Source organism: Trichomycterus rosablanca, chromosome 1 (genome assembly GCF_030014385.1).
Source record: "Trichomycterus rosablanca isolate fTriRos1 chromosome 1, fTriRos1.hap1, whole genome shotgun sequence".
NCBI classification, from domain to species: Eukaryota; Metazoa; Chordata; class Actinopteri; order Siluriformes; family Trichomycteridae; genus Trichomycterus; species Trichomycterus rosablanca.
In genome coordinates this window covers 13224453-13251377 of record NC_085988.1, presented here as the reverse complement: position 1 = coordinate 13251377, position 26925 = coordinate 13224453, and the positions used below count along the sequence as shown (strand labels likewise).

General features: G+C 42.1%; 2 protein-coding genes across 5 annotated transcripts; one reads left to right on the top strand and one right to left on the bottom strand.

The window, feature by feature from the left end:
* Positions 1-1220: 1220 nt before the first annotated feature.
* stpg1 (sperm-tail PG-rich repeat containing 1) lies at positions 1221-12569 on the bottom strand. 3 transcript variants are annotated; one of them, XM_062999932.1, is made up of 10 exons: positions 12506-12569; positions 11830-12123; positions 11418-11463; positions 9191-9303; positions 8991-9089; positions 6768-6947; positions 5415-5526; positions 3358-3526; positions 2425-2612; positions 1221-1429 (listed from the first exon to the last, which is right to left on the bottom strand). In XM_062999932.1, the coding sequence occupies exons 3-10, from the start codon at positions 11449-11451 to the stop codon at positions 1356-1358; spliced, it is 969 nt and encodes a 322-aa protein (XP_062856002.1). In that variant the 5' UTR covers positions 11452-11463; positions 11830-12123; positions 12506-12569; the 3' UTR covers positions 1221-1355. The 3 variants fall into 3 exon arrangements, with proteins under 3 accessions (XP_062856002.1, XP_062856011.1, XP_062856018.1); XM_062999941.1 differs by having other exon boundaries at positions 12003-12123; XM_062999948.1 differs by lacking the exon at positions 12506-12569 and adding an exon at positions 12264-12347.
* A 573-nt stretch (positions 12570-13142) lies between these two features.
* Positions 13143-25888, top strand: meaf6 (MYST/Esa1-associated factor 6). 2 transcript variants are annotated; one of them, XM_062999917.1, is made up of 8 exons: positions 13143-13260; positions 16225-16340; positions 16444-16531; positions 16640-16685; positions 18806-19004; positions 23122-23151; positions 25305-25338; positions 25431-25888. In XM_062999917.1, exons 1-8 carry the CDS (start codon positions 13171-13173, stop codon positions 25443-25445), a joined length of 618 nt encoding a protein of 205 aa, XP_062855987.1. In that variant the 5' UTR covers positions 13143-13170; the 3' UTR covers positions 25446-25888. The 2 variants fall into 2 exon arrangements, with proteins under 2 accessions (XP_062855987.1, XP_062855995.1); XM_062999925.1 differs by lacking the exon at positions 23122-23151.
* Positions 25889-26925: the final 1037 nt, after the last annotated feature.

Sequence of the window (26925 nt, the reverse complement as noted above, 5' to 3'; positions counted from 1 at the left end):
TCCGACAAGCTCATGCTCAGGTGTCCCAATACTTTTGTCCATATAGTGCAGGGATGTCTAAACTATAATCCGCGGGCCATTTGCAGCCCATTACCATTTTTGAAACGGCTCGTGAGGTATTTTAGAAATAAAATTAAAGTCGTGCCGCTGTTAATCAGGTTTTAAACAAACTGCTTGAACTGTTTAAACTCTGGGTGGCGCTCTCACATAAAACAGATCTAAAACTCCCCGTCTTCTTTCCCCCGACTCAGAACGTTAACGTTACACCTACATTAACGTTCCCCAGTTTTTGGATAAACACGGCGGCTTCAATGAAATTAAAACCAGACGCAAATGCAGAAGATTTCAGGAGCGCTGGGAAAATAAATATTTTCCACTGAGTTCAGAGGGAGGTGGGTATGTTTAATTTAAAGAAGGGTAATAATCTTCCCATTAGGATTATAAACTGGTGAGTGAAATTGACAAAATCTGAGTTACACAACACTGTGGACGATAGATCATTAATCACTCAAAAATGAAGTGGAATTGTTAGTAATCGGGAGCTCTGTTATATTTGTACTTGTTTTATTACTAAAGACTGTGGTCGCGTGTTTGTGTATTTTTTACTCCATCTGGCCCCCAAAAAGAAAAGTTTGGACACCCTGATATAGTGTATACATCATGCTTTCATTAAACCTTTGGCCGAATATTCCATGTAGCTTCCAAGATAAGGGTTCCCAAGGTGCAGTTTGTTCTGTTAAAGCTGGGACGTCCTGTTTTGGGGTAAGAATTGTTAATATGCCTCGATTTGAGCAGCCATAAACAGCAGGTATTATAACAGTGATGTGTTAGCAGAACAGGTAACCGTAATGAGTGGTCTCAGATGTCATGTTGTAAGGCTGGTACGGGTAACATAAACCTCTTATAACAACTGACATCAACTGTTATGACCGCTCATGACAACATTCCACATATGGACAAAAGTATTGTGATAATCAAGTGTTTCAGCCACAACAATTTGCTAACAGGTGTAATAAATCAATTACACAAAGGTACAAAGTTTAGGGAAGGCCCTTTCCTGTTCCAGCAATTTTGTTTTAAATTTGAGTCAATATTCGAGTTGCTGATTTTGAATCCATGCCAAAGTAAAACCTGCTCAAGGGCAGGGATTTGATGCTGGACTAGTGAGCAGAAGGTTCAAGCCCCATCGTCTAGTTCAAGACATGAGAGTGATACAGTAGTTTTATATTCATTTACTGTTTTTATTTTGCCTAACAAACTTGGTGAATGAACCAGAACTCATAGAGCTTTATGTTGCTGTTTTCATCACCTTTACCCTGTCTGGTAGTCAGGCGGTACTTATCGAATGTCACGCTTTAGGCTGGTACCCATGTTTTGCCGTGGTTGTATAAGAATGTCCGCTTTGTGAGCACATCTGGTTCATAGGAACCTACAAGAAAAAGAAAAGAGACACGGGGTTAGCGTATAAACATGCAGTAACATAAAATAATCCATTAATAAAGACAAGACAAACTACAGAAATGTGTTTATAGACAAATAATGTGACTTATAAAGTGAAATGTGGCAACTGCTGATGTAGTTCGGTAGCTGATCGACATTAACAGTCGCGTCCTTCTGCCTTTCCACGTTTGGCTGGCAGAAGGGGCACGGAGGCGCACATGATTAATAAATCGGTCTCTCTTGATTGACTTGTGATTGCAATTCGCTCCAGGTGGAATTTTTTCTAAACATCACGGTTTCTCCCTCTCCCTTGTTGGGACACTTGTTTTTCTCTGAAGCCGTGATGCCAGTACTGTCTTCCACTGGCGTGTGATGCCAGCATTCTTTAACTTTCTGGGAAGTCGCACAAGTGTCGCAGCATTCTGAACCTCACGATGAACCGCCCTGGAAAAGCGGACCGACCCAGAGTTTTCTGGAGCAGACCCCACCCTAAATCCATGTTATGCAGGGGTGCGGCGGATGGTAGGGTTGGGTTTGGGGTTCCCTAGATTAAATTTTTCTGAGAGCTGGCTTGTCACAGACGGCTTGAGCGGCCAGTCATATTATGACATCCAGTTTTCAGTTCTGCCCTGTCCCTGTTCTGTCCACTTTCTCAATTGAGGACTGCGGATGTTTTTGCGTCTTTCATTTGTTCCTTAGTTTCTACTAATTTGGCCACCTTTTTATTTCTATACCCCCTTTCATGTTGTGGCTTTCTAGCCCCAGTATTGTTCTACCTTGATAAAACATTCTGCACCTAGAGCGAATTATCGCTTACAAGGTTTTTGATTGTCAATCAAGAGAGACTAACAAGTCAATAATGTGTGCCTCCGTGCCCCACCTGCTAGCCAAACCTGGCAATGCAGAAGGACACGACTCCTCATAACTACATCACCAGCTTCCATGTTGCATAAATGGTCCCTAAAGACATGGAGCTTCTGTAACCTGGTCCAGGGGTTTCATGTCCTCTAGTCTCTTGAGTCCACCTGCTTGTTCCAGACACAAATGCAGCGCTGGCATTGAGGTGCTCGGGTGGGCCGTTGTTCACGATGTCGTACTGACCCGGTCCAGGCAGGGGCGGTGGTTTAGGAGGAATCAACGGAGGAGCCGAGAGTCCTAAATAATGTCTCCTCCTGAATGACACAATCACAGGCAGCAAACGAGAGAAGCATTTAGTGACCAGTTAGCATTGTGCAAACTGCATGTTCTGTGGCATAATGCTAGTCTCGCCCTGCCAGCGGGATAAGTTATGAAGCAAGTCGCTGCAACAGCACTGGTACTCTTACCGACTGTCTGAGAACTGCCTCTGTTTAACACAATATTGTTTGTATTGTTTGTTAGACGCTCTGGCGACCCCTGCTGCTAAGGAGGGCCACAAGCTAGAGTGGGTCCTCCAACACGTTAAGTCACCAGTCGCTTCTTTGCAGGCCTAAAAGCGCTAACATTTACAGAACGTGCTATAAATGTGCTATAAAACAGTAGTAGCTGTTGCAGTGTTAGGTCGGTGGCTATGGTACTATCATAGTAATCAGAAGGTTGCCGGTCCAAGCCCCACCACCGCCAAGCTGCCACTGTTAAGCCTGTAAGGAATGCCCTTAATCCACAAGTGCTCAAATTGTATTTAGTCATAATGGTAAGTGGCTTTGGATAACCAATATAAATGCAGGGAAGTGGTAGCGTATAGTTTAGGTCGCTGGTTCAAGCTACTGTTGGGCCCCTAAGCAAGGCCCTTAACCCTTAATTGCTTAGACCATATACTGTCACAGTATTGTAATGAGATTCAAACTCGGGGAGTTAGCAGAATATCCTGCTGTGCCACCTGGGCGCCCTCTCCAGACTTTTCATCTAGATCTTGGTACTGTACAGTACGGCACTTACGGCAGAATGGTTTTCTTGGTAGGCTCTGGGGTTTCATGAGGATTATAGCTTCCAGGACCGGGAGCTTCATTATTAACCAGCGGCTGAATCCTGGCAGAAGTGGATTTGAAGCAGGATGAAGGTACTTTAGGGGTCTTCTGTAATACCTCATCATTCACGCTGTAATGACCTGTAGTGAACAGAGCCACAGGATTATTCAACAATCTTAAACTGCTTTCTATAATAATTACATCAGCTGGATTTTATTGTTAGCAAATTTACATGGTTGCAAATGAATTGGCTTCTTTGTGACATCTGAAGGACTACTGTGGTATCTGGTACCAGGATTTATCCGATCAGCTGTCCATCCATCCATCAAACCATTCATCTAATTATCTATCCAATCATCTACTCATTCAATCATTCATCCATCCATCCATCTAATTATCTATCCAATCATCTACTCATTCAATCATTCATCCATCCATCCATCTAATTATCTATCCAATCATCCATCCATCCAATTATCCATCCAATTATCCATCCATCCAACTTTCCACCAATCAAACATCCATCCACCCATTCATCCATCCATCCATCAAACCACCCATCAATCCATTCACCTGATTATATATCCAATCATCAATTCATCCAATCATTTATTCATTCAATCATCTGTTTATCCAATCAGCTGTCCATCCATTCACCCATCCATCCATCCATCCATCTAATTACCTATCCAATCATCTATTCATCCATCCATCCATCCAATTATCTATCAAATCATCCATCCATCCAATTATCTATCAAATCATCCATTCATCCATCTAATTATCTAACCAATCATCTATCCATCCATCTAATTATCTATACAATCATCCATTCATCCATCTAATTATCTATACAATCATCTATTCATCCAATCATCCATCCATCCAATTATCTATCAAATCATCCATCCATCTAATTATCTATACAATCATCCATTCATCCATCCATCTAATTATCTTTACAATCATCCATTCATCCATCCATCTAATTATCTTTACAATCATCCATTCATCCATCTAATTATCTTTACAATCATCCATCCATCTAACTATCTATCAAATCATCCATTCATCCATCTAATTATCTATACAATCATCCATTAATCCATCCATCTAATTATCTTTACAATCATCCATTCATCCATCTAATTATCTTTACAATCATCCATTCATCCATCTAATTATCTTTACAATCATCCATTCATCCATCTAATTATCTATACAATCATCCATTCATCCATCTAATTATCTATCCAATCATCTATTCATCCAATCATCCATCCATCCAATTATCTATCAAATCATCCATCCAACCATCTAATTATCTATACAATCATCCATTCATCCATCCATCTATCCATCTAATAATCTATTCATCCAATCATCTATTCATCCAATCACATTACCAGCAGGTCCTTCAACTCCTGTTGTGAGGTTTTTAGTGCATCTTTAGACCATCTTCCATTGAACCGTTGCTTTCAATGGTGGACGTGATCAAGCATGGGCACCCACACAGCACTGTACACAGAAGGGTTCCATTCACTGTCTTGTGACATGCAGTTAAAATAATCTGCAGTATAATCCACAGTAGATCTTCTGTCGGTCCGGACAGCGTTTGTGTCCTCTGGCATCAATGAGTCTTGGTCGCCCAACAACCTGTCTGTGGTTCTTGGCTTGTCCCTCCTGAAACCACTGTCGGTGAAAGTTACCAGGACTGTCTGTGACACCCCTTACTGTTCGGGAGATGCTTCAACCCAGTCATCTGGCTATAATGATTTGTTTGTATCAAACTCACATAAACTTTGAGGAACCTCCCTTAGATCAACGTATTAGATCCCCGATGATCACATGCATCATTGTTGCAAAACAGGCACTACCATGCACACTTTTGGGGAATAGTTTTAATGTTTGGTTTATCATGGTCTGTACACCATGGTTAGTGTTTGTGTTTTTATAAGTTTGCAGATCCTCAACAAACATCTGTACATTTATATTCACAATTAATGTTTATTTGCTCATTATACTCACATGGAGACGGTCCTCTCTGTGTAGAGGTGAAAACAGCACTCCTCTCAGTTTTGGACAGAAACACAGATTTAGCAGAGACGACAGACTTCACCTGCACACCACTGTAGCTCACCTGCTCATACACACCAGCAATTTCACTTAACTTCATTATCTCACACACACACGTCTCACCTAGAGTTTACTAGACTACATCCATCCATTCATCCATTCATTCATCCATCCATTCAATAATCCATCCAATCCAATCATTCATCCATCAATCTAACTATCTATCCATTCACCCATTCATCTAATCATCAGTCTAATTATTCATCCATCAAATTATCCATCCATCCATCCATTTAATAATTTATCCATCCATTCATTCATTTAATAATTTATCCATCCATTCATTCATTTAATCATCCATCCATCCATCCATCCAACCATCCATCCTTCCATCCATCCATCTAATCATCCATCTAATTATCCATCTAATTATCCATCTAATTATCCATCTAATTATCCATCTAATCATCCATCTAATCATCCATCAAATTATCCATCCATCCATCCATTTAATAATTTATCCATCCATTCATTCATTTAATCATCCATCCATCCATCTAATTATCCATCAAATTATCCATCTAATCATCCATCAAATTATCCATCCATTTAATAATTTATCCATCCATTCATTCATTTAATCATCCATCCATCCTTCCATCCATCCATCCATCCATCTAATTATCCATCTAATCATCCATCTAATCATCCATCTAATCATCCATCTAATCATCCATCAAATTATACATCCATCCATCCATCCATTTAATAATTTATCCATCCATTCATTCATTTAATCATCCATCCTTCATCCATCCATCCATCCATCTAATTATCCATCTAATTATCCATCCATTCATCTGTCCATCTAATTATCCAATCATCCATCCATCCCTCCATCCCTCCATCCATCGATCCATAAATCCAATCATTCATCCATCTTTCCATTCATTCAATCATCTACCCATCTAGTAAATACACATTATACATATAGACTCCATAATTATTAACATCCTTAGTAAAGATGGATAAAAAGGCAATAAAAGGTCTGTCTCTAATAAGAACAATTTTACTTTGAAAATAAGAAATAAAAAAATAAATCTGAATAAAAACAACATTTCCTCTAAAAGAGTTTTTTAATCTTATCATAAATGTTAGCATGTTGCTAAACCACTGTAACACTGACTGAAACAAAACCACTTAATAAAAAAAGCTCCAAACTCTTTTATATTTCCAAGGACTGCCAATAATTCTGGAACTACTATAAATATTACTTAACGATTAGCAGAATGTAACACCACCCACGTTGTACTGGTTTGGAGCTGGTGATCTTGGGAGCTGGTTTTCAGGTTTAACAGCTACGAGTGGGCGGAAGGTTCTGGAAACGCCGTGGTTAAAATCATGCTGTTGGACCAGAGAGCTCTGTAGGTTGTAGGCGTCGGGGCCCGGCGGTCCTCTCTGTTTTTTACGACTCACTCGTGCAGTCTACGTACGTTCAGAAAGAGATCCCAACATAAAATTTACTGTATATTGAAAATAAATGGTTTTACATCCTAAACGCAAGTCAGGGTTGGTCAGGGTTGTGGTGGGTATGGTTTCCTTGGTATCACTAGGCACAGTGCAGTAACACACCCTGGACAGGACGCTAATCCATCGCAAGGCCTGTGCCAGCCCCCCTTAGACACAGCCAATCAAGTATGTATGTAGACACCAGCCTGACTGATAGCGCCGCTAGGGATTTGAGCCCTGGATACCGGTAGTGGCCTAGCGTCATTTACCGCCATCCCACCCAATTAATCAATCAGTTAGGTCAACAAATGTAACCAATCAAACACAGCCGGGCTTAATAACAAAGCTGTAGAATAAAAGGGCAGCTGTAGCCTAGCGTTTAAGGTACTGGACTAGTAATCGAATCACTGCTGGTTCAAGTCCCACCACTGCCAGGTTGCCACTGTTGGGCCCTTGAGCACGGCCCTTAACCCTCAATTGCTTAGACAATATACTGTCACAGTACTGTAAGTCGCTTTGGATAAAAAGCTGAATGCTGAAAATGTAAATGTAAAATTTGACTCATCTTGTACTATTTAAAGTCAAACAGTCACCTTCAGGTTTCTACAGGGACACTATGCTACAACCTGAGGGATTTCAGACTTGCTAAGACTGATTTATATTAGTCAGAAAAGATCAACTAAGGCTCTAGGACTCAGAAAGCACCAAAAAAGCAAATAATGTGCTAATCTACTAAAGAGCGACTGACGTCTTGAGCCTCAGCCAAGATCAATGTTCCTAACAATGACCCTACAATACTAAACCACTGACAACCCAGATAACCATTAGTGCTCCTGGCAAAAGGCAAACAGTCTCTGCCTCTCTAAAAACATTGAAAGTGGCTAAAAATTACATTATTTATACAAAACCTATTTCCTGAATGGTTGGGACGTTTTGTCAAATGCAGCACAAAGAACAATCTGTGATTTGCTAATTCTCCTAATTTTTTACTTAACTGATGAATATTAACTTATTTATAATTTAATGCCTGCAACACACTTCAAAAAAGTTGGAACAGAGGCGTGTTCCCCCCTGTGTTTTATCAGGTTTCCTATTAATGATACTTTTTAATGGTTTAAAAACTGAGAACACCTATTGTTACAGTTTTGCAGTGTGGATTCTCCATTATTGCTCAATACGAGACTTCAGTTGCTCAACGGTCCGTGGTCGCCATCGTCTGATTCTCCTCTTCATAAAGCACCGTAGATTTTTAATAGAAGACAGATCTTGACTGCAGGCAGGTCAGTCAAGCACACACACACTCTGTGTCCACAAAGTCACTTTGAATAAAAACTGGCATCATCTTACTGAAATAATCATGAACCTGAGAAATAAAGTCACAATGAGGGCAGCACATGCCTCTCTAAAATCCCAATATTACGTCTCCATGTGACAGATGTTGGATGTTAAACCTTTCACTGATAACAGCCTGGATGGTCCTTTTCATCTTTGGCGAGGAGAACTTGACGTCCATCTTTCGGTCCATCTGAGATGAGCTTGGGCCTGGAGCATCGAGCTGATGTCTGGCTTTCTCTTTGTGTTTCTTGACATAGTGGTGGACTGTGTTAAGTAGCAACGGTTTTCCAGAGTGCTCCTAAACCCATGTGGCTATATTTATTATAGTAGCATCACAGTCTCAGGGTTTTAAAATTACACACATTTAACAGTGATTTCCAGCCTTGGTCTACCGTACAACGAGATTTACTCTGATTTTCTCAATCTTTTCACAATATTATGTACTGTAGATGGTAAATACCTAAATTATTAGTAGTCTTGCATTGAGAAATGTTGTTTTTGAACTGATTGATCATTCTTTCATGAAGTTTGGCACAAAGTGGTGAGCAACGACACATCATCGCTTATAAATACTGATCCTTTGGTGGATCCTCCTTTTATTAACAAATCACAGATTCTTCTTTTTATTGCGCTTTACAAAATGTCCCATCTTTTATGGACATAGGGTTTCTTATTAAGTCTGACCTTTGATGCGAATCCTCCAGTTCCTTTCTTGGAGAATGATGGACTGCAAGTGTCCGAGGACGTGTGAGACAAATATGAGCCTGGACCAGGATTCTCATTCTACTCAAAACAGAAGGTTCACGATTCATACGAAATAAGTCCAGGGAAAATGTGATGCTTATTGTTCTGGTTTCTGGTATCTATGTGCCTGATGGACTTACCACGTTGTAAGTGAAGCGCTTGGTGTGGGAGTTGAACCCATCCCTCTCCGTGTTCCTGATAACCACAGTCTGGTATTTGGTGGGAATGGTTGAAGATCCAGAAGGTTTACAGCCTGATTTATGGTAAACAACAGTAACACAAGAGTAAATAGTAAATGAAAAGTATTATGCATCAGAAAAGCAGGAATCGAAGGAATTCCTTCAGGTCATCTGTCAGGTTGCCAGGTTGTCACTGTTGGGCCCTTGAGCAAGACCTTTAACCCTCAATTGCTTGGATTGTACCTGGTCTGGGAAATTGTACTGATTGGGGAAAAGTCTCTGCTTAAGCTCAAACAAGTTGAGCAGCCTTTGTTACTGAAGCTCCTGCCATTCATGGATGAATGGATGAATCCTACTTTCTTCAAGTTCATGTGGACGCCCTGTGCATCGTTTATCTGTGGAAGAGCTGCTGGTAACAGATACCAGAGGACTAGGAGACCTGTAGATGTCTTGTGGAGTCCATATCTCAGAGATCAGAGCTGGTTTGAGAGTAGATTATGCGGGTGGCCCTAATGTTTTGGATCATGTGTCTATGTATGTGTACTACATACAAAGTAATGATACCCTTGATGATCCCACGTTGGCCTTGATTTTGGATCAAGGATTTAAGTGACTTTATCATTTAGGGTTCATCGTTTATACATGAATGGCAGGAGCTTCAGTCACAAAGACTGAACAACTTGTTGGAGCTTAAGCGGACACTTTTATACAAAGAGACTTACAGTACTGTGACAGTATACTGTCTAAGCAATTAAGGGTTAAGGGCCTTGCTCAAGGGCCCAACAGTGACAACCTGGCAGATGACCTGTGAGTCTAGTACTTTAACTACTGAGCCACCAACGGTAAAAAAGAGGAGTTACTTGTTCAAAGCATTTTGCTACCATGGATTAAACTCGTCCCCTTACAAAAATAGTCACTACAAATTATACTAGTGTAAGTGGTCTTTTTCAGGATGACAGAACATAAGGGGGGCCATGCTTGGCTTAATAAGTTTGTAATTATGTAATAAGCCTTTGGAGTCCCGGGGTAGAGTCCCAGAGATCCTAGGGCTTCATGGGAGACAGGAAGCTTCAAACGTCAACTCAATTTCTTCCAAACATCAGTTTCAAAACATTGCTAAATGTACATCCTAGAACAGGAAGGGACCTTCCCTAAACTGTTGCTGCAAAGTTGGAAGCATATCAATTCCCTTATATAATTCATTTATTACACCTGTTAGCAACTGTTGTGGCTGAATACAGTATATACACACACACCAATCAACCATAACATTAAAACCACCTCCTGGTTTCCACACTCACTGTCCATGTTATCAGCTCCACTTACCATATAGAAGCACTTTGTAGTTCTACAATTACTGACTGTAGTCCATCTGTTTCGCTGCATTCTTTGTCAGCCCCCTTTCACGCTGTTCTTCAATGGTCAGGACACCCACAGGACCACCACAGAGCAGGTATTATTTAGGTGGTGGATGATTCTCAGCACTGCAGTGACACTGACATGGTGGTGGTGTGTTAGTGTGTGTTGTGCTGGTATGAGTGGATCAGACACAGCAGCGCTGCTGGAGCTTTTAAACACCTCACTGTCACTGCTGGACTGAGAATAGTCCATCAACCAAAAATATCCAGCCAACAGCGCCCCGTGGGCAGCGTCCTGTGAGCACTGATGAAGGTCTAGAAGATGACCGACTCAAACAGCAGCAACAGATGAGCGATCGTCTCTGACTTTACATCTACAAGGTGGACCAACTAGGTAGGAGTGTCTAATAGAGTGGACAGTGAGTGGACACGGTATTTAAAAACTCCAGCAGCGCTGCTGTGTCTGCTCCACTCATACCAGCACAACACACACTGACACACCACCACCATGTCAGTGTCACTGCAGTGCTGAAAATCCTCCACCACCTAAATAATACCTGCTCTGTGGTGGTCCTGTGGGGGTCCTGACCATTGAAGAACAGGGTGAAAGCAGGTTAACAAAGTATTTAGAGAAATAGATGGACTACAGTCAGTAATTGTAGAACTACAAAGTGCTTCTATATTTTAAGTGGAGCTGATAAAATGGACAGTGAGTGTAGAAACAAGGAGGTGGTTTTAATGTTATTGTTGTGTATATGTATATGTGTCCCAATATTTATTTGTCCATATAAAGTACACCAAAGGAAGCAGGAGGAAAAAGATTTACTTACTTGGGGTCAGTCCTTTCTGGACTTGTTTGCCCATTTTCACTGTTCACTATACAGAGAGAGACTCTGTTAGCCACCTGTGTTATGATACTGCAAGCATTGTCATTTTCTGTATGATTACTGAAGATGATTTTATTAATGTGCATTTTATTTTTTCCTGAATACATGGAACTGGGCTAATGATAGCTAACCCTGGGGGTTATGAATTAAAACGTGTTTTTTTTGTGAAAAGACCATTAACTTACTCTTATCTTACTCACTTACTCACTCACTTTCTAAACCGCTTATCCTAATCAGGGTCTATGGGCACAAAGTACATATAAGCACCCCGGACAGGGCGCCATTCCATGGTCTGAATGCTTTTGTGTATTGAAGATTTTAGTATCTGAATTTGAATTAATTAAGCCCGGCTTACTTGAACAATGATTGGCTGTTGTTCATACAGGGTGGGAGCCGTATAGGGACCTAATAACCTATGCAATTACAACCTCTGCTGGCTGATTGATGGCGCCTGCACAGAGCCGAGGAATAATGCGTTGATCAGGGTGTGGCTCTCCGTACACAAAGCTCATCTGCATATGAACTCGCCTCGTGCAGGTGAAAAGATGCAGTCGGCTACTTCACACGTGTCGGAGGGGGCGTGTAACAGTCTCGCTCTTCTCAATCAGAAGTGGAGATCAGCATCAGCAGAGAGGGAGCGTAATGCAATCTGGAAACAAAAAAGCTAGGAGTCAAACCTGAAACATTCAGACTGATCGCCCAGGGCACTGACCACTGACCACTGACCACTGACCACAACACACACACACCCCTGGAGGGAAAAAAACGGAGCAACAGGAGGAAACCCACATGAAATGCCGCGCAGACCATCACTGGAGGAAAGGATCAAACCCAGGGCCTTAAGACTGGTGTTGTTGTGCAGCATCCACTCTCATTGAATCTATACTGCGTACAGTTGCGCTATTAAAACTTTAATAAAACAGCACTGAGAAAGAATTATACATTATTTATATGCCATTTTTACCCATACTGACTGTTAGTATGTATTTTTTAAACTGTAAATATAAATACAGTGACTAAATAGATCTTACCACATGAGTTTTATACTGTATAAAAGTCCGCCCGCAGTCCAGTCGGCTTTCCGTTGCCATGACAATGACGTCACTGACACTACTCGATTTTCACGCACACAAAATCAAATACAACACCTCATCAGCGCCTCCCAGAGGTCAACCACGGGATTTTACATAGATCGCTCATGCTAGGTGTAATGTCGTTTCCTGATGCCACCAAATTCTGCACCCTTTGGGTTTCCCATCGAAACCTGATTCTATAAAAAAAAAAATTATGAGCGTTTAGATGTATGGTATGTATTTGGTTTCAGTGTATTATGTATCTAAACTAGGCACTTCATTCTGGTTAGGGTCGCGGTAGCACTGAGCACAAGGTTAAAGCAATTAACAAGTATTTAATCGCGCGATAGAATCTATTTCATGTTTAAATCCTGTAAAATCATGTTCTCATGTTTATATTTATGTTACTAGAAAGTGCCTGATGTTAAGTCTTTATCTTCTGTTTATATTTGTTACTACACTATGTTACCCAGTTGTAATACTTAAAAAGAAATCAGGCAGTGAAATGGCTACCAGCGGGGTCCTGAGGATACATGATGTACACGGATGCCTGATTTGCTGTAACACCATGCAGGATTATACCGCCACCGCCATGTTGATTGTTGTTGGATGGCCGTACAGACATGGCGATGCATGCTAAAGCGACTCCACCACAGATTCCGGACACCCGCCGGGAGCTATCAGAGCTCGTCAAGAGGAAACAGGAGCTTGCGGTATAAAGTCTATAGTTATATTGATCATGAATTACAATCTAAAAGTGTTTACTTTCATTAAAAAGATCATAAATATCCGTTAAAGCTAGCGAATCTTCCAGCGCCACTTAGGGCCGTATCCCAAATGACATCCTATTCTTAATCTAGTCTACTAGGCGGACCTAAAGACGCCACGGTTTATTATTGTACGTAGTGCGCATGTGTAGTGCAGATGATTAATTTGGTATTCAGCCATAGCCTGTAGCAACCCATTCATGTTATGAGGACTATTCGTATTTAGAGCCTAAAGCAGCACCGCTTTGTTGCTTTTTGTCATTGTTTAACATAAGTCAGTGCTAAAATAGCAAAACGTAAACATATCAAGGCTTCTATTTTCGATAGATAGTTGATCAATTGTTTTGGCGCCGAGGATGAACCTCAAATTGCTTCCCACTCTCTATATACAGGGGTTGGACAATGAAACTGAAACACCTGGTTTTAGACCACAATAATTTATTAGTATGGTGTAGGGCCTCCTTTTGCGGCCAATACAGCGTCAATTCGTCTTGGAAATGACATATACAAGTCCTGCACAGTGGTCAGAGGGATTTTAAGCCATTCTTCTTGCAGGATAGTGGCCAGGTCACTACGTGATGCTGGTGGAGGAAAACGTTTCCTGACTCGCTTCTCCAAAACACCCCAAAGTGGCTCAATAATATTTAGATCTGGTGACTGTGCAGGCCATGGGAGATGTTCAACTTCACTTTCATGTTCATCAAACCAATCTTTCACCAGTCTTGCTGTGTGTATTGGTGCATTGTCATCCTGATACACGGCACCGCCATTGGATGCACATGGTCCTCCAGAATGGTTCGGTAGTCCTTGGCAGTGACGCGCCCATCTAGCACAAGTATTGGGCCAAGGGAATGCCATGATATGGCAGCCCAAACCATCACTGATCCACCCCCATGCTTCACTCTGGGCATGCAACAGTCTGGGTGGTACGCTTCTTTGGGGCTTCTCCACACCGTAACTCTCCCGGATGTGGGGAAAACAGTAAAGGTGGACTCATCAGAGAACAATACATGTTTCACATTGTCCACAGCCCAAGATTTGCGCTCCTTGCACCATTGAAACCGACGTTTGGCATTGGCACGAGTGACCAAAGGTTTGGCTATAGCAGCCCGGCCGTGTATATTGACCCTGTGGAGCTCCCGACGGACAGTTCTGGTGGAAACAGGAGAGTTGAGGTGCACATTTAATTCTGCCGTGATTTGGGCAGCCGTGGTTTTATGTTTTTTTGGATACAATCCGGGTTAGCACCCGAACATCCCTTTCAGACAGCTTCCTCTTGCGTCCACAGTTAATCCTGTTGGATGTGGTTTGTCCTTCTTGGTGGTATGCTGACATTACCCTGGATACCGTGGCTCTTGATACATCACAAAGACTTGCTGTCTTGGTCACAGATGCGCCAGCAAGACGTGCACCAACAATTTGTCCTCTTTTGAACTCTGGTATGTCACCCATAATGTTGTGTGCATTGCAATATTTTTAGCAAAACTGTGCTCTTACCCTGCTAATTGAACCTTCACACTCTGCTCTTACTGGTGCAATGTGCAATTAATGAAGATTGGCCACCAGACTGGTCCAATTTAGCCATGAAACCTCCCACACTAAAATGACAGGTGTTTCAGTTTCATTGTCCAACCCCTGTAGGTGCCCTACCTATCTAGTGCACTACACTAAACCATGGACGTGTAATACATGTTAACACTCATATTATTGCATTAGTACTTCAGTATATTTTATTAAACCCTGCGCACATATACAGTGTGTGAAGCAGCGGTTTGAATCCCAAAGGTGCTATCGACCTTGCCAGGCATCCAACCAGGCACAGTTGTCCAGAGGTGGAAGGTTTGACCTCTGCTGGCTGGTGACGAATGATGGATGTTATGTTTTGTCAAGCGGCGCCAGGTACTACCAGGAATACCCTGGAAAGGGCATGAATCCATAGCAGGGCTTCGGACATCCCTCCCCTCCTCAGACACAGCCAGTCATGTCTGTGTAGACGCAGATTCTTTTTGATCGATAACTGAGAGTCGTTAGTCAGCGGTTAACAGATGATAGCAGCTCATAGCATTATCATCCAATCAAAATATGAAACGCATCATTGAGCTTCATATCGACACGTCTTAATGCTTTATTTAATGAAACGGAATCGGGCGTCAGCTGCTGAAAAGGAATTAAAATGACATATTTAATAATATGATTATTGTATATATAATATGTATAATATTTAAATAATTAGTTTTGTCAGGTAATCAGTTAACCAATTAATCACGACATCCCTAATCCATGTACAATATGGCTAGAAGTATTCGGACACTTGACCATGAGTTAGTTGGATGTCCTGTTCAAAAACAAACAATAATTTTGTTCAATAATTATTAGGGATGTAACGATACACTCTACCCACGATGTGATGCGATTCACGATACTGGGTTCACGATGCGATTCTTTTACCGATTTTTTTTTTAAACAAAAGAAAAATTATGACACAGTTTTCTTTTATTATTTCTCTTTAAAAAAGTAAAATACTGTATTTGTGCTTATCTTTTATTTATCTAAATAATGAATGCCCTTTTATTTCTGAGGTAGGTACAAACTATGCAAAACAATGCTGCACATTTCCCATTTTGTGTAAAAAGAAAAACTGAAATGAAATAAATCCCACATTAAATAAATAAATGAATAATACAAATAAAGAAAGTATCCTCACATAAATTCATTTGGCTGGAAAATTCCGAATCTGGCAACCCTGTAGTGATGTCGACCAGGCGAGGTGAAAAGCGCCAGTGCCCTCTGCTGTCTTGTGGTGCATTGTTACATCCCTAATAATTAGAGGGGGTGTCCCAATACTTTTGTCCGTCTCTGCTTTTAGACCCCAGGATGACACGGTGGATGTTTTTTTGTCTGGTTAAACAGGAGACCTTGGTGAACCTGGAGAGACAGATCTATGCTTTTGAAGGCAGCTACTTAGAGGACACACAGATGTATGGCAACATCATCAGAGGATGGGACCGCTATCTGACCAACCAGAAGTGAGTGGACCCTGACCAGCTTTATATGTCACCAACAGAGCTCTCTCACACACACTCACTCACATACTGTACGTACTAATTGATTTTTTTTACTTGTTGTCAGGAACTCCAACAGCAAGACAGACAGAAGGAACAGAAAGTTCAAGGAGGCAGAACGACTGTTCAGTAAATCCTCTGTAACATCAGTGGCGGTCAGGATCTCATTACCCCCCTCACATCAGTCATTTGTGTTGAATTTAATACCGTTAGATCCAGTGTTATTAAATTTGTACTCATTGCCGTGTGCTCTGTCTTGGCAGGCTGTTTGTGCGCTCGGCGGCGTTCCAGATCATATGAATGAGAAACGTAAGTAAATTATATATATATGTTACATGGACAAAAGTATTTGGACACCTGAGCATGAGCTTGTTGGACATCCATTCCAAAACTATGAGCATTTCTATTGAATCGCCTCATCTGTCCCTTGTAGCTTTAGTACCAACCATTCCACAAGCCGTAGCCTAGTGCTTAAGGTAGTGGACTAGTAAGCAGAAGGTTGCTGGTTCAAGCCCCACCACTGCCAGGTGGCTGCTGTCAGGCCCAGGGCACTGGTCTGTCAAATATGATTGTCCGAAACAGCAACACGTACAATAAAACAGCAGTAAGGTCCACAAAAAGTGCTAAACATGCACACTTGATACCTTGATACACAGTTAAATGGACAACATAAATAGATACGTAAATATGTCATGTAAAGCCTGTAAATAAATATTAAAATGGGTGTACTGTTTTACTGAGGAGGAATTTCATTTACCTTGTGTGGTGGAGGAGATGTTTTTTTATTTATTTATTTATTTTTTTGGCGCCGTGATAGTGGGGACTCAGAGTTTCTTTTATTTTGAGTCTGAAGCTCTGCTGGTGGCTACTGGAGCTGCTCTGGTGCAGAACTAAGCTCTAGAACTTACAAAAATGAAGCATAAAACACACACCCCTTTTCCACCAAAAAAACCATGTGGTTCTTGAACCGGTTCTGTTCAGGTTTCTCAGAACCTTGGTTTTCTGTAGAGAACCGACGCGCGTTTCCACCAGTTTTTGTGAACCAAGCAGCGTCATCATCGGTGGGCGTTACTTAACCAAAGTTAAGAGTAGTAATATCATAGTGGAGTGTGTAGATTATGTGCGAGCATTTGTGCTGCTGTTACAGATGTTTGTTTTTATGTAAAAAGCATCGATCTAACTATCGGTGATAAGAAGACGTGACGTATTTGTCTCAGTTGTTGTTTTCTTTAGTTCATTAACGTGAGAAACGTTTTGCGCTTCGCTTTCACCGCGACTCTCGGCGCAAATAACCGATTTGCTCAGTGCTAGACTTGAACGGTGAAAGATCACTAAAGTTCCACAACACGAACATTAATCTGTGTGAAATAAACATCAAATCTACTCTAAAATACAACATGTATCTGTGTTTAACTGGATTTACTTCACGTGTGTTTATGCAGCTCGGGGAGTTGAAAAAGCTTCACGCTTTATTTTTCACGTTAAGCGTGTTTCGTTCTGTCCGGGTCACTTTTATCTCGTAATATCACAGAGTTCATCTTTTTAAAGGCGCTTTGAAAATATGGCTTAAAATGTAATCAGGTGAACTTTAAAAGATAAAAATGCAGCATTAAGCTCCATACGAGACCCCAGCTGACGCCATTGTTGCTGTCGCTATGCTGTACAACATGACACGCCCACACGTGACGTATTCTGTGGTGCCAGATTGGCCCGCTAGTTCACTGTCTGGAACCTCTTTTTTTCGGTGGAAACACGCGGAACCGGTTCAAAGTCAAGTCCGGGAACCGGAACGGGCTCCGTGCCACATCGGTGGAAAAGGGGTAACAGAGAAAAAGGCGAGAACAAAGCGAGCCTCCCGACAAAATAAAGCCCATCACTCATGTAAACAGAGAGACGTGCGCCGGCTAGTGGACGATTACTGAACTACTGGTGTTGGTACACGTCTCAGGGAATTTTAAACAATCGGATCGGATGTTCGGTTTTGCAGATTTTGTCCATTAAATCCGAAATCCGTTAAATCGAGGTTCCTCTGTACTCGCAAGAACGACAATCTCGAGCAATACCAAAGACTATGACAAAAATCTTTAACCAAGCCAAAACAATCCTTAATTTCTTGAAAACAATTGGTGTATAAGAGAGCATTTAAAAAACAACATAAGAACAGCGTAGACTGACATGAGAATTATCTACCCGTCCTGCCGTGAATATAATCAGTGTGAACACAGCGTGAAACAAATAAATATAATTTACCTCATACCTTATATAATATTTATACACCTGTTAGCAATAAATGTAACAAACAACTAAATTCAATCATTACAAGGGGTGTCCACATATTTTTGGAAATGTAGCGTGTTTATAAACTGTAATAAATGAAAATTGATTACAGATAGTATTGTTGACATGACTTATTTTGTGTGTGTGTGTAGGCGAGGCGGGCAGCGGCACGGAGAGCGACGCGTCTCCGGATCTGCAGAACCAGGAGAACGAGCCGGGTCAGGAGGAGGCCGAGGACGTGGACGGAGCGCTGCAGGACATGAAACCTCAGAAAGCGGCTTCCTCCTCTGCCTCTGCCAACGCCGGCCACCACAACAGTCACAAGAAAAGAAAAAATAAGAACAGACACAGGTACACGGGTGAAAGTCTGAGTCTCTCCACGTGTCTTTAACGGCTCCGGAGTAAAACTGTAGGACCTGAACTTTAGGATAACTATAGTGATGAGCCAAAACATTAGGACCACCCAGTTAGGGTCTGTGTGAAATGAAAAAATAAAATAGCTCAAATTATAAAGACAAGATCAAATAAACAGATCTTGCCATAAAATAAATGACACATACATGTTAAACATGGCATTAAAAACCAAATAAATAAATAAACATCACCAGTACCAAATTTAAGAGACCCCTCATCCAAGAGATGTTCACAAGTCACAAAATACGAGTCCGAGTCGAGTCACGAGTCTTTAGGTTAGAGTCCGAGTCGAGTCACGAGTCTTTAGGTTAGAGTCCGAGTCGAGTCACGAGTCTTTAGACTAGATTCCGAGTCGAGTCACAAGTCTTTAGGCTAAAGTCTGAGTCGAGTCACGAGTCTTTAGGCTAGAGTCTGAGTCAAGTCACGAGTCTTTAGACTAGATTCCGAGTCGAGTCACAAGTCTTTAGACTAGAGTCTGAGTCAAGTCACAAGTCTTTAGACTAGATTCCAAGTCAAGTCACGAGTCTTTAGACTAGAGTCTGAGTCAAGTCACAAGTCTTTAGACTAGATTCCAAGTCGAGTCACAAGTCTTTAGGCTAAAGTCTGAGTCGAGTCACAAGTCTTTAGACTAGAGTCTGAGTCAAGTCACAAGTCTTTAGACTAGAGTCCGAGACAAGTCACAAGTCTTTAGACTAGAGTCCGAGTCATTAGACTAGAGTCCGAGTCAAGTCACGAGTATTTAGGTTAGAGTCCGAGTCAAGTCACGAGTCTTTAGGCTAGAGTCCAGGTCAAGTCACGAGTCTTTAGGCTAGAGTCACAAGTCTTTAGGCTAAAGTCCGAGTCAAGTCACGAGTCTTTAGGCTAGTCACAAGTCTTTAGGCTGAAAGTCCGAGTCAAGTCACGAGTCTTTAGACTAGAGTCCGAGTCATTAGACTAGAGTCCGAGTCAAGTCACAAGTCTTTAGGCTAGAGTCCAGGTCAAGTCACGAGTCTTTAGACTAGAGTCCAAGTCACGAGTCTTTAGGCTAGAGTCACAAGTCTTTAGGCTAAAGTCCGAGTCAAGTCACGAGTCTTTAGACTAGAGTCCGAGTCATTAGACTAGAGTCCGAGTCAAGTCACGAGTCTTTAGGCTAGAGTCCAGGTCAAGTCACGAGTCTTTAGACTAGAGTCCAAGTCACGAGTCTTTAGGCTAGAGTCACAAGTCTTTAGGCTAAAGTCCGAGTCAAGTCACGAGTCTTTAGACTAGAGTCCGAGTCATTAGACTAGAGTCCGAGTCAAGTCACGAGTCTTTAGGCTAGAGTCCAGGTCAAGTCACGAGTCTTTAGACTAGAGTCCAAGTCACGAGTCTTTAGGCTAGAGTCACAAGTCTTTAGGCTAAAGTCCGAGTCAAGTCACGAGTCTTTAGACTAGAGTCCAAGTCACGAGTCTTTAGGCTAAAGTCCGAGTCAAGTCACGAGTCTTTAGACTAGAGTCCGAGTCATTAGACTAGAGTCCGAGTCAAGTCACGAGTCTTTAGGCTAGAGTCCAAGTTACGAGTCTTTAGGCTAAAGTCCGAGTCAAGTCACGAGTCTTTAGACTAGAGTCTGAGTCATTAGACTAGAGTCCGAGTCAAGTCACGAGTCTTTAGGCTAGAGTCCAGGTCAAGTCACGAGTCTTTAGACTAGAGTCCAAGTCACGAGTCTTTAGGCTAGAGTCACAAGTCTTTAGGCTAAAGTCCGAGTCAAGTCACGAGTCTTTAGACTAGAGTCCAAGTCACGAGTCTTTAGGCTAGAGTCACAAGTCTTTAGGCTAAAGTCCGAGTCAAGTCACGAGTCTTTAGACTAGAGTCCGAGTCATTAGACTAGAGTCCGAGTCAAGTCACGAGTCTTTAGGCTAGAGTCCAAGTTACGAGTCTTTAGGCTAAAGTCCGAGTCAAGTCACGAGTCTTTAGACTAGAGTCCGAGTCATTAGACTAGAGTCCGAGTCAAGTCACGAGTCTTTAGGCTAGAGTCCAGGTCAAGTCACGAGTCTTTAGACTAGAGTCCAAGTCACGAGTCTTTAGGCTAGAGTCACAAGTCTTTAGGCTAAAGTCCGAGTCAAGTCACGAGTCTTTAGACTAGAGTCCAAGTCACGAGTCTTTAGGCTAGAGTCACAAGTCTTTAGGCTAAAGTCTGAGTCAAGTCACGAGTCTTTAGACTAGAGTCCGAGTCATTAGACTAGAGTCCGAGTCAAGTCACGAGTCAATGTAATAAACACAAAACATATATTGGAAATGTAGTGACGTTCAGATAAAAAACTACAACAGATTAGCGACTGTATTTTGCCGTTTTACTCCGTGCCTTTACTTTACTAGGTACCAGTTAAAAGCTTCAACTGATGTTTTGTTTTCATTGCAAATTAAAGCACAGCGGCCAAAATCTCAAACGCAGCAAAAAAATCCATAATACTGCTTACCTTAGCTTCTGTTCTTCCAGATGCTATTGCATTTATAAGCGTGTGTCCCATTAGACATATAATTCGTTATTTTGTAAATGTGCTTATAATTAAAAACCTCCAAACTTTTCCTGGTTGTGAAGTAAAACATGAACTCGTTAGAAAGTCAATCAAGTGTTTCATTGACAATCATCTGTGTGACGCTGCAAACTGAATAAATGCAAATAACAGCATTTCTTACTAATAATTACAATCAGAAGGTCTGATTGGTTCAGAAAGCGGTTCTTTCAACCATTATGAAGTGCGCTACGTAGGGTATTCCACCATTTTAAGTAGGGAGCGACGCTTCATCACTTCGCTGGAAGCTGGAACATTTACCCATTGCGTGCGTTGCGGGTTAAGAGCAGAAAATGACACGATCAGAATGATGTCGGGTCATATATGTATAAATAAATATATATAGATAGTCGTCACACGTAACTAATGTCGCAGACTCGAGTCCCCATCTCTGCCTCATCCTCACATGCAGCATTAAGGTGGTGGTCCTTCTTTTTTGACTCATCAGTGTAAAACCCAATAATCTCTATGAGCATACAGTGGGGTCAAAAAGTATTTAGTCAGCCACTGATTGTGCAGGTTCTCCTACTTAGAAAGATGAGAGAGGTCTGTAATTTTCATCATAGGTACACTTCAACTATGAGAGACAAAATGAGAAAAAAAAATCCAGGAAATCACATTGTAGGATTTTTAAAGAATGTATTTGTAAACTGTATGTGCTTACTCTTAATGCTGATCGCAGTAGCTTTATGGTCAGCAGTTTGTGCACTGCTTATAATTATTAAGATGAGGTGTTAAAGCCACGCCCATTTCTTACAACTTTGAGGCACCAGTTTCTAAGGGTTTTGAAGACTTCAGTGACCTGTACAGAACCCTGTTTGAACGCTGGCCCATTCAAGCATGACTGGATGGGCACAAATTCCCTTAAACACACTCCAAAATCTTCTGCAGATCCTTAGTAAAAGAGAGGTGGTGGGTCTAGTGTTATAACGGATATGGGTATTAAACTACACGGGCAATAAAAGGGCACATATACATTTAATTCTATTCCTCTTGGTCAGGGTTGCAGTGGGTCCCCGGACTCCCACTGCACCCCGGACAGGACGGCGCCTCCTTTACCTCCCTCCCCCCACACAGAGCCAGTCATGTCTGTATATAGATGCCCGACAGGCTGATAGCACCTCTGGGGATTCGAACCCTTGATCCCAGCGGATGGGGGCTAGCGTGCACCACACGCGCACCTCTGATATAATAGACATGCGGTGGGTCCACATGTGCAGAGCATAACATGCAGCCTAATCATTTGGGTTTGAATCTTCAAGAGCTGGAACTAATGGGTGTATTATATTTATCAACCAGTCAACCCAGCGATTCAGTACAAGAGTGTTAAGTGAAGCAAATAAACAAGCACTGAGCACGACGTGATCTCAGGTTCAGGTTTCTCTTTGATAATGACCACTTAAAGGGTGCCTTGACTGAACCAGGGTTGAGAAACGCCGCTGTAGGGCGGCAGGCTTTAGTGGGAGGGTGATGTCAGGCTAATGTACTAACCTCTTTGTCTTCCTCTCCCTTAATGCTGCTCCCAGCCCCTCTGCCATGTTTGATTATGACTTTGAGTAAGTCTTGACTTTGCCTGTCCTTTTCTTCCTGACCTCTTTACCCCCCTCCTCTCATTTTCTTACCCTGTTTCACACCGCTGCTTGTGTCTGTGTGGTATTTTAGTTGTTGGAGTAGTGCTGGTTAGTTCGTTCATATTTAAATTGCATGTGAAACGTTTTATTTAAGGTAATAAAATAGGATAAAATACTAAAGGCTTATTTCTTTTCCTTCTTTTTTATATCTGTGCATGTTCAGTAGTGAAGTAGTCCAATCAAATCTGGTGTTTTTCTGTTGTGACTGTGTTTGGTTGAGCTAGTGATACGTTACGTATTTGATATTGGTTCTTGGGAAGAAACGGCATGTTGGACTCATCATTTAAAGGTCATGTCATGATCCAGTGCCTTTTTATTTAGAGAAAGGAGTACGTAATATCCTAATTTAAGTCCCCTGCCCCCTCCTACACAAACCATTTCTAAGAACAAAAACAGGAGAATAAAGTAATCCAGCCTGGATACAGACAGTGATGTCATTGGTCCAGTTTTCTTTAGATTTTTCTATATTCCCTTATCCCCCTATGTAGTCATACCCAGTTCCTCCTTGCACAACCCTCAAGCCGGATCACCGCTTCCAGTCTGTGGTCGCTTCTTATCACAGATCTGTATCCCCAGAGATCAGTATTCCCAGAGATCACATCTCGCTGTAGCAGTGGGAAGAAACCCTGTTCGACCTCCCCTAAAGCTCATCGTGCCATTTGCAGTGCACAATCAAGCTGCTTAGTGCCATCTCACCAAAATGGTCCAAGCATTCTAGCAATGTCCAAAATTTTAGATCAAGCTGCTCCCAGGCTTAACTAAAACCCACCAATAAGAGGCTGGCTGAGGACGGACCTGTGTATGGAACACTGTGACTAAACATGAATTCATACCTGGTCTGATACACTGATCAGCCATAACATTAAAACCACCTCCTGGTTTCTACACTCACTGTGCATTTTATCAGCTCCACTTACCATATAGAAGCACTTTGTAGTTCTACAATTACTGACTGTAGTCCATCTGTTTCTTTGCATGCTTTGTTAGCCTTTGTTATGGTCAGGACCACCACAGAGCAAGTATTATTTGTGTGGTGGATCATTCTCAGCACTGCAGTGACACTGACATGGTGGTGGTGTGTTAGTGTGTGTTGTGCTGGTATGAGTGGATCAGACACAGCAGCGCTGCTGGAGTTTTTAAATACCGTGTCCACTCACTGTCCCCTCTATTAGACACTCCTACCTAGTTGGCCCACCTTGTAGATGTAAAGTCAGAGACGATCGCTCATCTATTGCTGCTGTTTGAGTCGGTCATCTTCTAGACCTTCATCAGTGGTCACAGGATGCTGCCCACGGGGCGCTGTCGGCTGGATATTTTTGATTGGTGGACTATTCTCAGTCCAGCAGTGACAGTGAGGTGTTTAAAAACTCCAGCAGCGCTGCTGTGTCTTATCTACTCGTACCAGCACAACACACACTAACACACAGTGCTGAGAATGATCCACCACCTAAATAGTACCTGCTCTGTGGTGGTCCTGTGGGGGTCCTGACCATTGAAGAGCAGCATGAAAGGGGGCTAACAAAGCATGGACTACAGTCAGTAATTGTAGAACTACAAAGTGCTTCTATATGGTAAGTGGAGCTGATAAAATGGACAGTGAGTGTAGAACAAGGAGGTGGTTTTAATTTTATGGCTGATCAGTGTATATACAGATACACGTGTACAGTACAACAAAATACTTTTTCTGCACATCTCTGCTTGTTTGGAAGCTGGGGTCAGTGCAGGGTCAGCCATCATACGGCACCCCTGGTTAAGGGCTTTGCTGAATGGCGAGAGCCTGGATTTGAACTTTCAACCTTTAGATTGATAGCCCAAAGCTCTACCCACCAGGCTACCACTGTCCAAAGGATGTAGAGAGCTCACCAGATTTGTAGACAGATCCTGTGTGTCACGATCTTAGTGTGACTAGTAATGATGGTAAATCTGGCTTAGCAGTTTAGTACCATGTGGGTGATGAAGCAAAAATCCTTTTTATTTATTGAGAACATGCATGAAACCCTGACGTTTTCACCTGCTTGATTTATCTGAAGTGTCGGAGAGTCGCTTGTCAGACTTGAACCTGTTTGTTCTGTTTGTAGATTTGACATGAAGATGAACAAGAAGCCGCGAGCGGTAAGTCCTCAGCTCTCTCCCAATGAAAACGCTCATTTATTTCTGAGAAATGACCTCAAAACGTTTGATTTTCTTCGGTTGCTCTACTCTAGGACTATTCGGCTTGATGGTGAATGCAGCAGACCGTGTTGTTTCAGCATCCCACACACACACTCACACACATGATCCAGGTACAGGCCTGCAACCACGTCCCACATCCTGTGGAAGCTTGATGAGCTTATTTTTACCTCGTCTGTGCATCTATTTGGCTCGACATACTCTCTGTGTTTCTGGCTGCATATGTTTGAAGTATTCTTCGTACTTTTGGAACGAACCCATTGTTTTTTTTGTTTTTATTTTTTTGTTTTTATTTTTTTACCCAAATGCTGAGGTGTTTTCATTGTGTCTGTTTCTGTGTATTTATCGACTCCACACCGATTCTTCATCCGGACCATCAGAGGTTTCTGTAGTTTTCAGAGACTCCTGTAGTGATTGTGAACAGTAAAATGTCATTTTCATTTATTGTTTTGTTTTGTTTTGTAAAAATAAAACACAAAAACAAACAACAAAATCATTGTGCTGGTTTCTGTGCGTGTAATGCCAAGTTCACACTACACGACTTTCCAAGTCGTCAGGTCGCTGTACAGTTCACACTATATGACTGAATCTTTTGCACTCGGGAGTCTTTCAGTCAGTGTATATTTCACACTACACGACTGATCGGCGTTAGGGGTTTCACACTACACGATCCATCACCAACTGGAATCGCAGACGAGCTTCTCTGGTCTCCCTTTTTTTCTTTTTTTTTTATAAAACACGTGAGAAGTGACGAGAAGTTTAATGATACCACGTCCAAAAATGCACGTAAACAAAAAGCGAGAGATCAAAGTTTGTGCGCTGACGTGATGAAATCAAGGAAGAAAAATAAATGAATCTGAGTGGATTTGGCAACACGAACAGTATATGGCTTGTTCTGTAGTAAGTTGGAGGTTAATTAATAATTTTGCAATGCAGCGTGGGTGTTATGTTTTGTAGAGGACGATCAAGTCAGAAATACTGTAAAACGTGTGTGTGCCGGTGTATTCTGATATAAACTATATTAATTAAGCCCCTGTACCACTCGTCTCTTGCGTTTCCCCTCACGCTGTATCCTGCATTCTCATTGTCTGTTCGACATGTCACTCATTCCCAGTCGCACATCTGAGATCAGATATCTGACGTGCTAGAAAACTCAATCCAGTCGCCGAGCGGTCGGCGAGCCGGTCGGATGGAGTTGTTGGATAGTTCACACTTAGCGACTGAGAGCCGAGTTTTGATCGCCGAGCGAACGCCGAGCTGCTCCCGACCCGGAAAATCAAGCGCCGACCAGTCGCCGAGCGAAAATCAGGGCAAAAATCGTGTAGTGTGAACTAGGCATAATAGGACTAAAGCCAAAAATCTGTGGCACCACCACATGGCCAAATTGATGGGATATTCCGCTAGCACACCAGCATTGAGATTCTGAACTCCTCGGTTCGAAACTGGGCGCAATCTGGCGGGCATAATTGGCAGTGCCTGCAGCAGATACTAATTGGCCACCGTATCTGCAGGGTGGGGGCCGGACTATGT

Excerpts from the sequence above, each read along its gene's own strand:
- stpg1 (XM_062999932.1), bottom strand. The coding sequence starts at position 11,451 with ATGGGCAAACAAGTCCAGAAAGGACTGACCCCAA. Across the intron at positions 9,090-9,190 it reads AGCGCTTCACTTACAACGTG|AATGAGAATCCTGGTCCAGG; the intron begins GTAAGTCCATCA and ends TGTTTTGAGTAG. Across the intron at positions 3,527-5,414 it reads ACAGAGAGGACCGTCTCCAT|GTCATTACAGCGTGAATGAT; the intron begins GTGAGTATAATG and ends TGTTCACTACAG.
- meaf6 (XM_062999917.1), top strand. The coding sequence starts at position 13,171 with ATGGCGATGCATGCTAAAGCGACTCCACCACAGATTCCGGACACCCGC. Across the intron at positions 13,261-16,224 it reads AGAGGAAACAGGAGCTTGCG|GAGACCTTGGTGAACCTGGA; the intron begins GTATAAAGTCTA and ends CTGGTTAAACAG. Across the intron at positions 23,152-25,304 it reads ATGTTTGATTATGACTTTGA|ATTTGACATGAAGATGAACA; the intron begins GTAAGTCTTGAC and ends TTCTGTTTGTAG.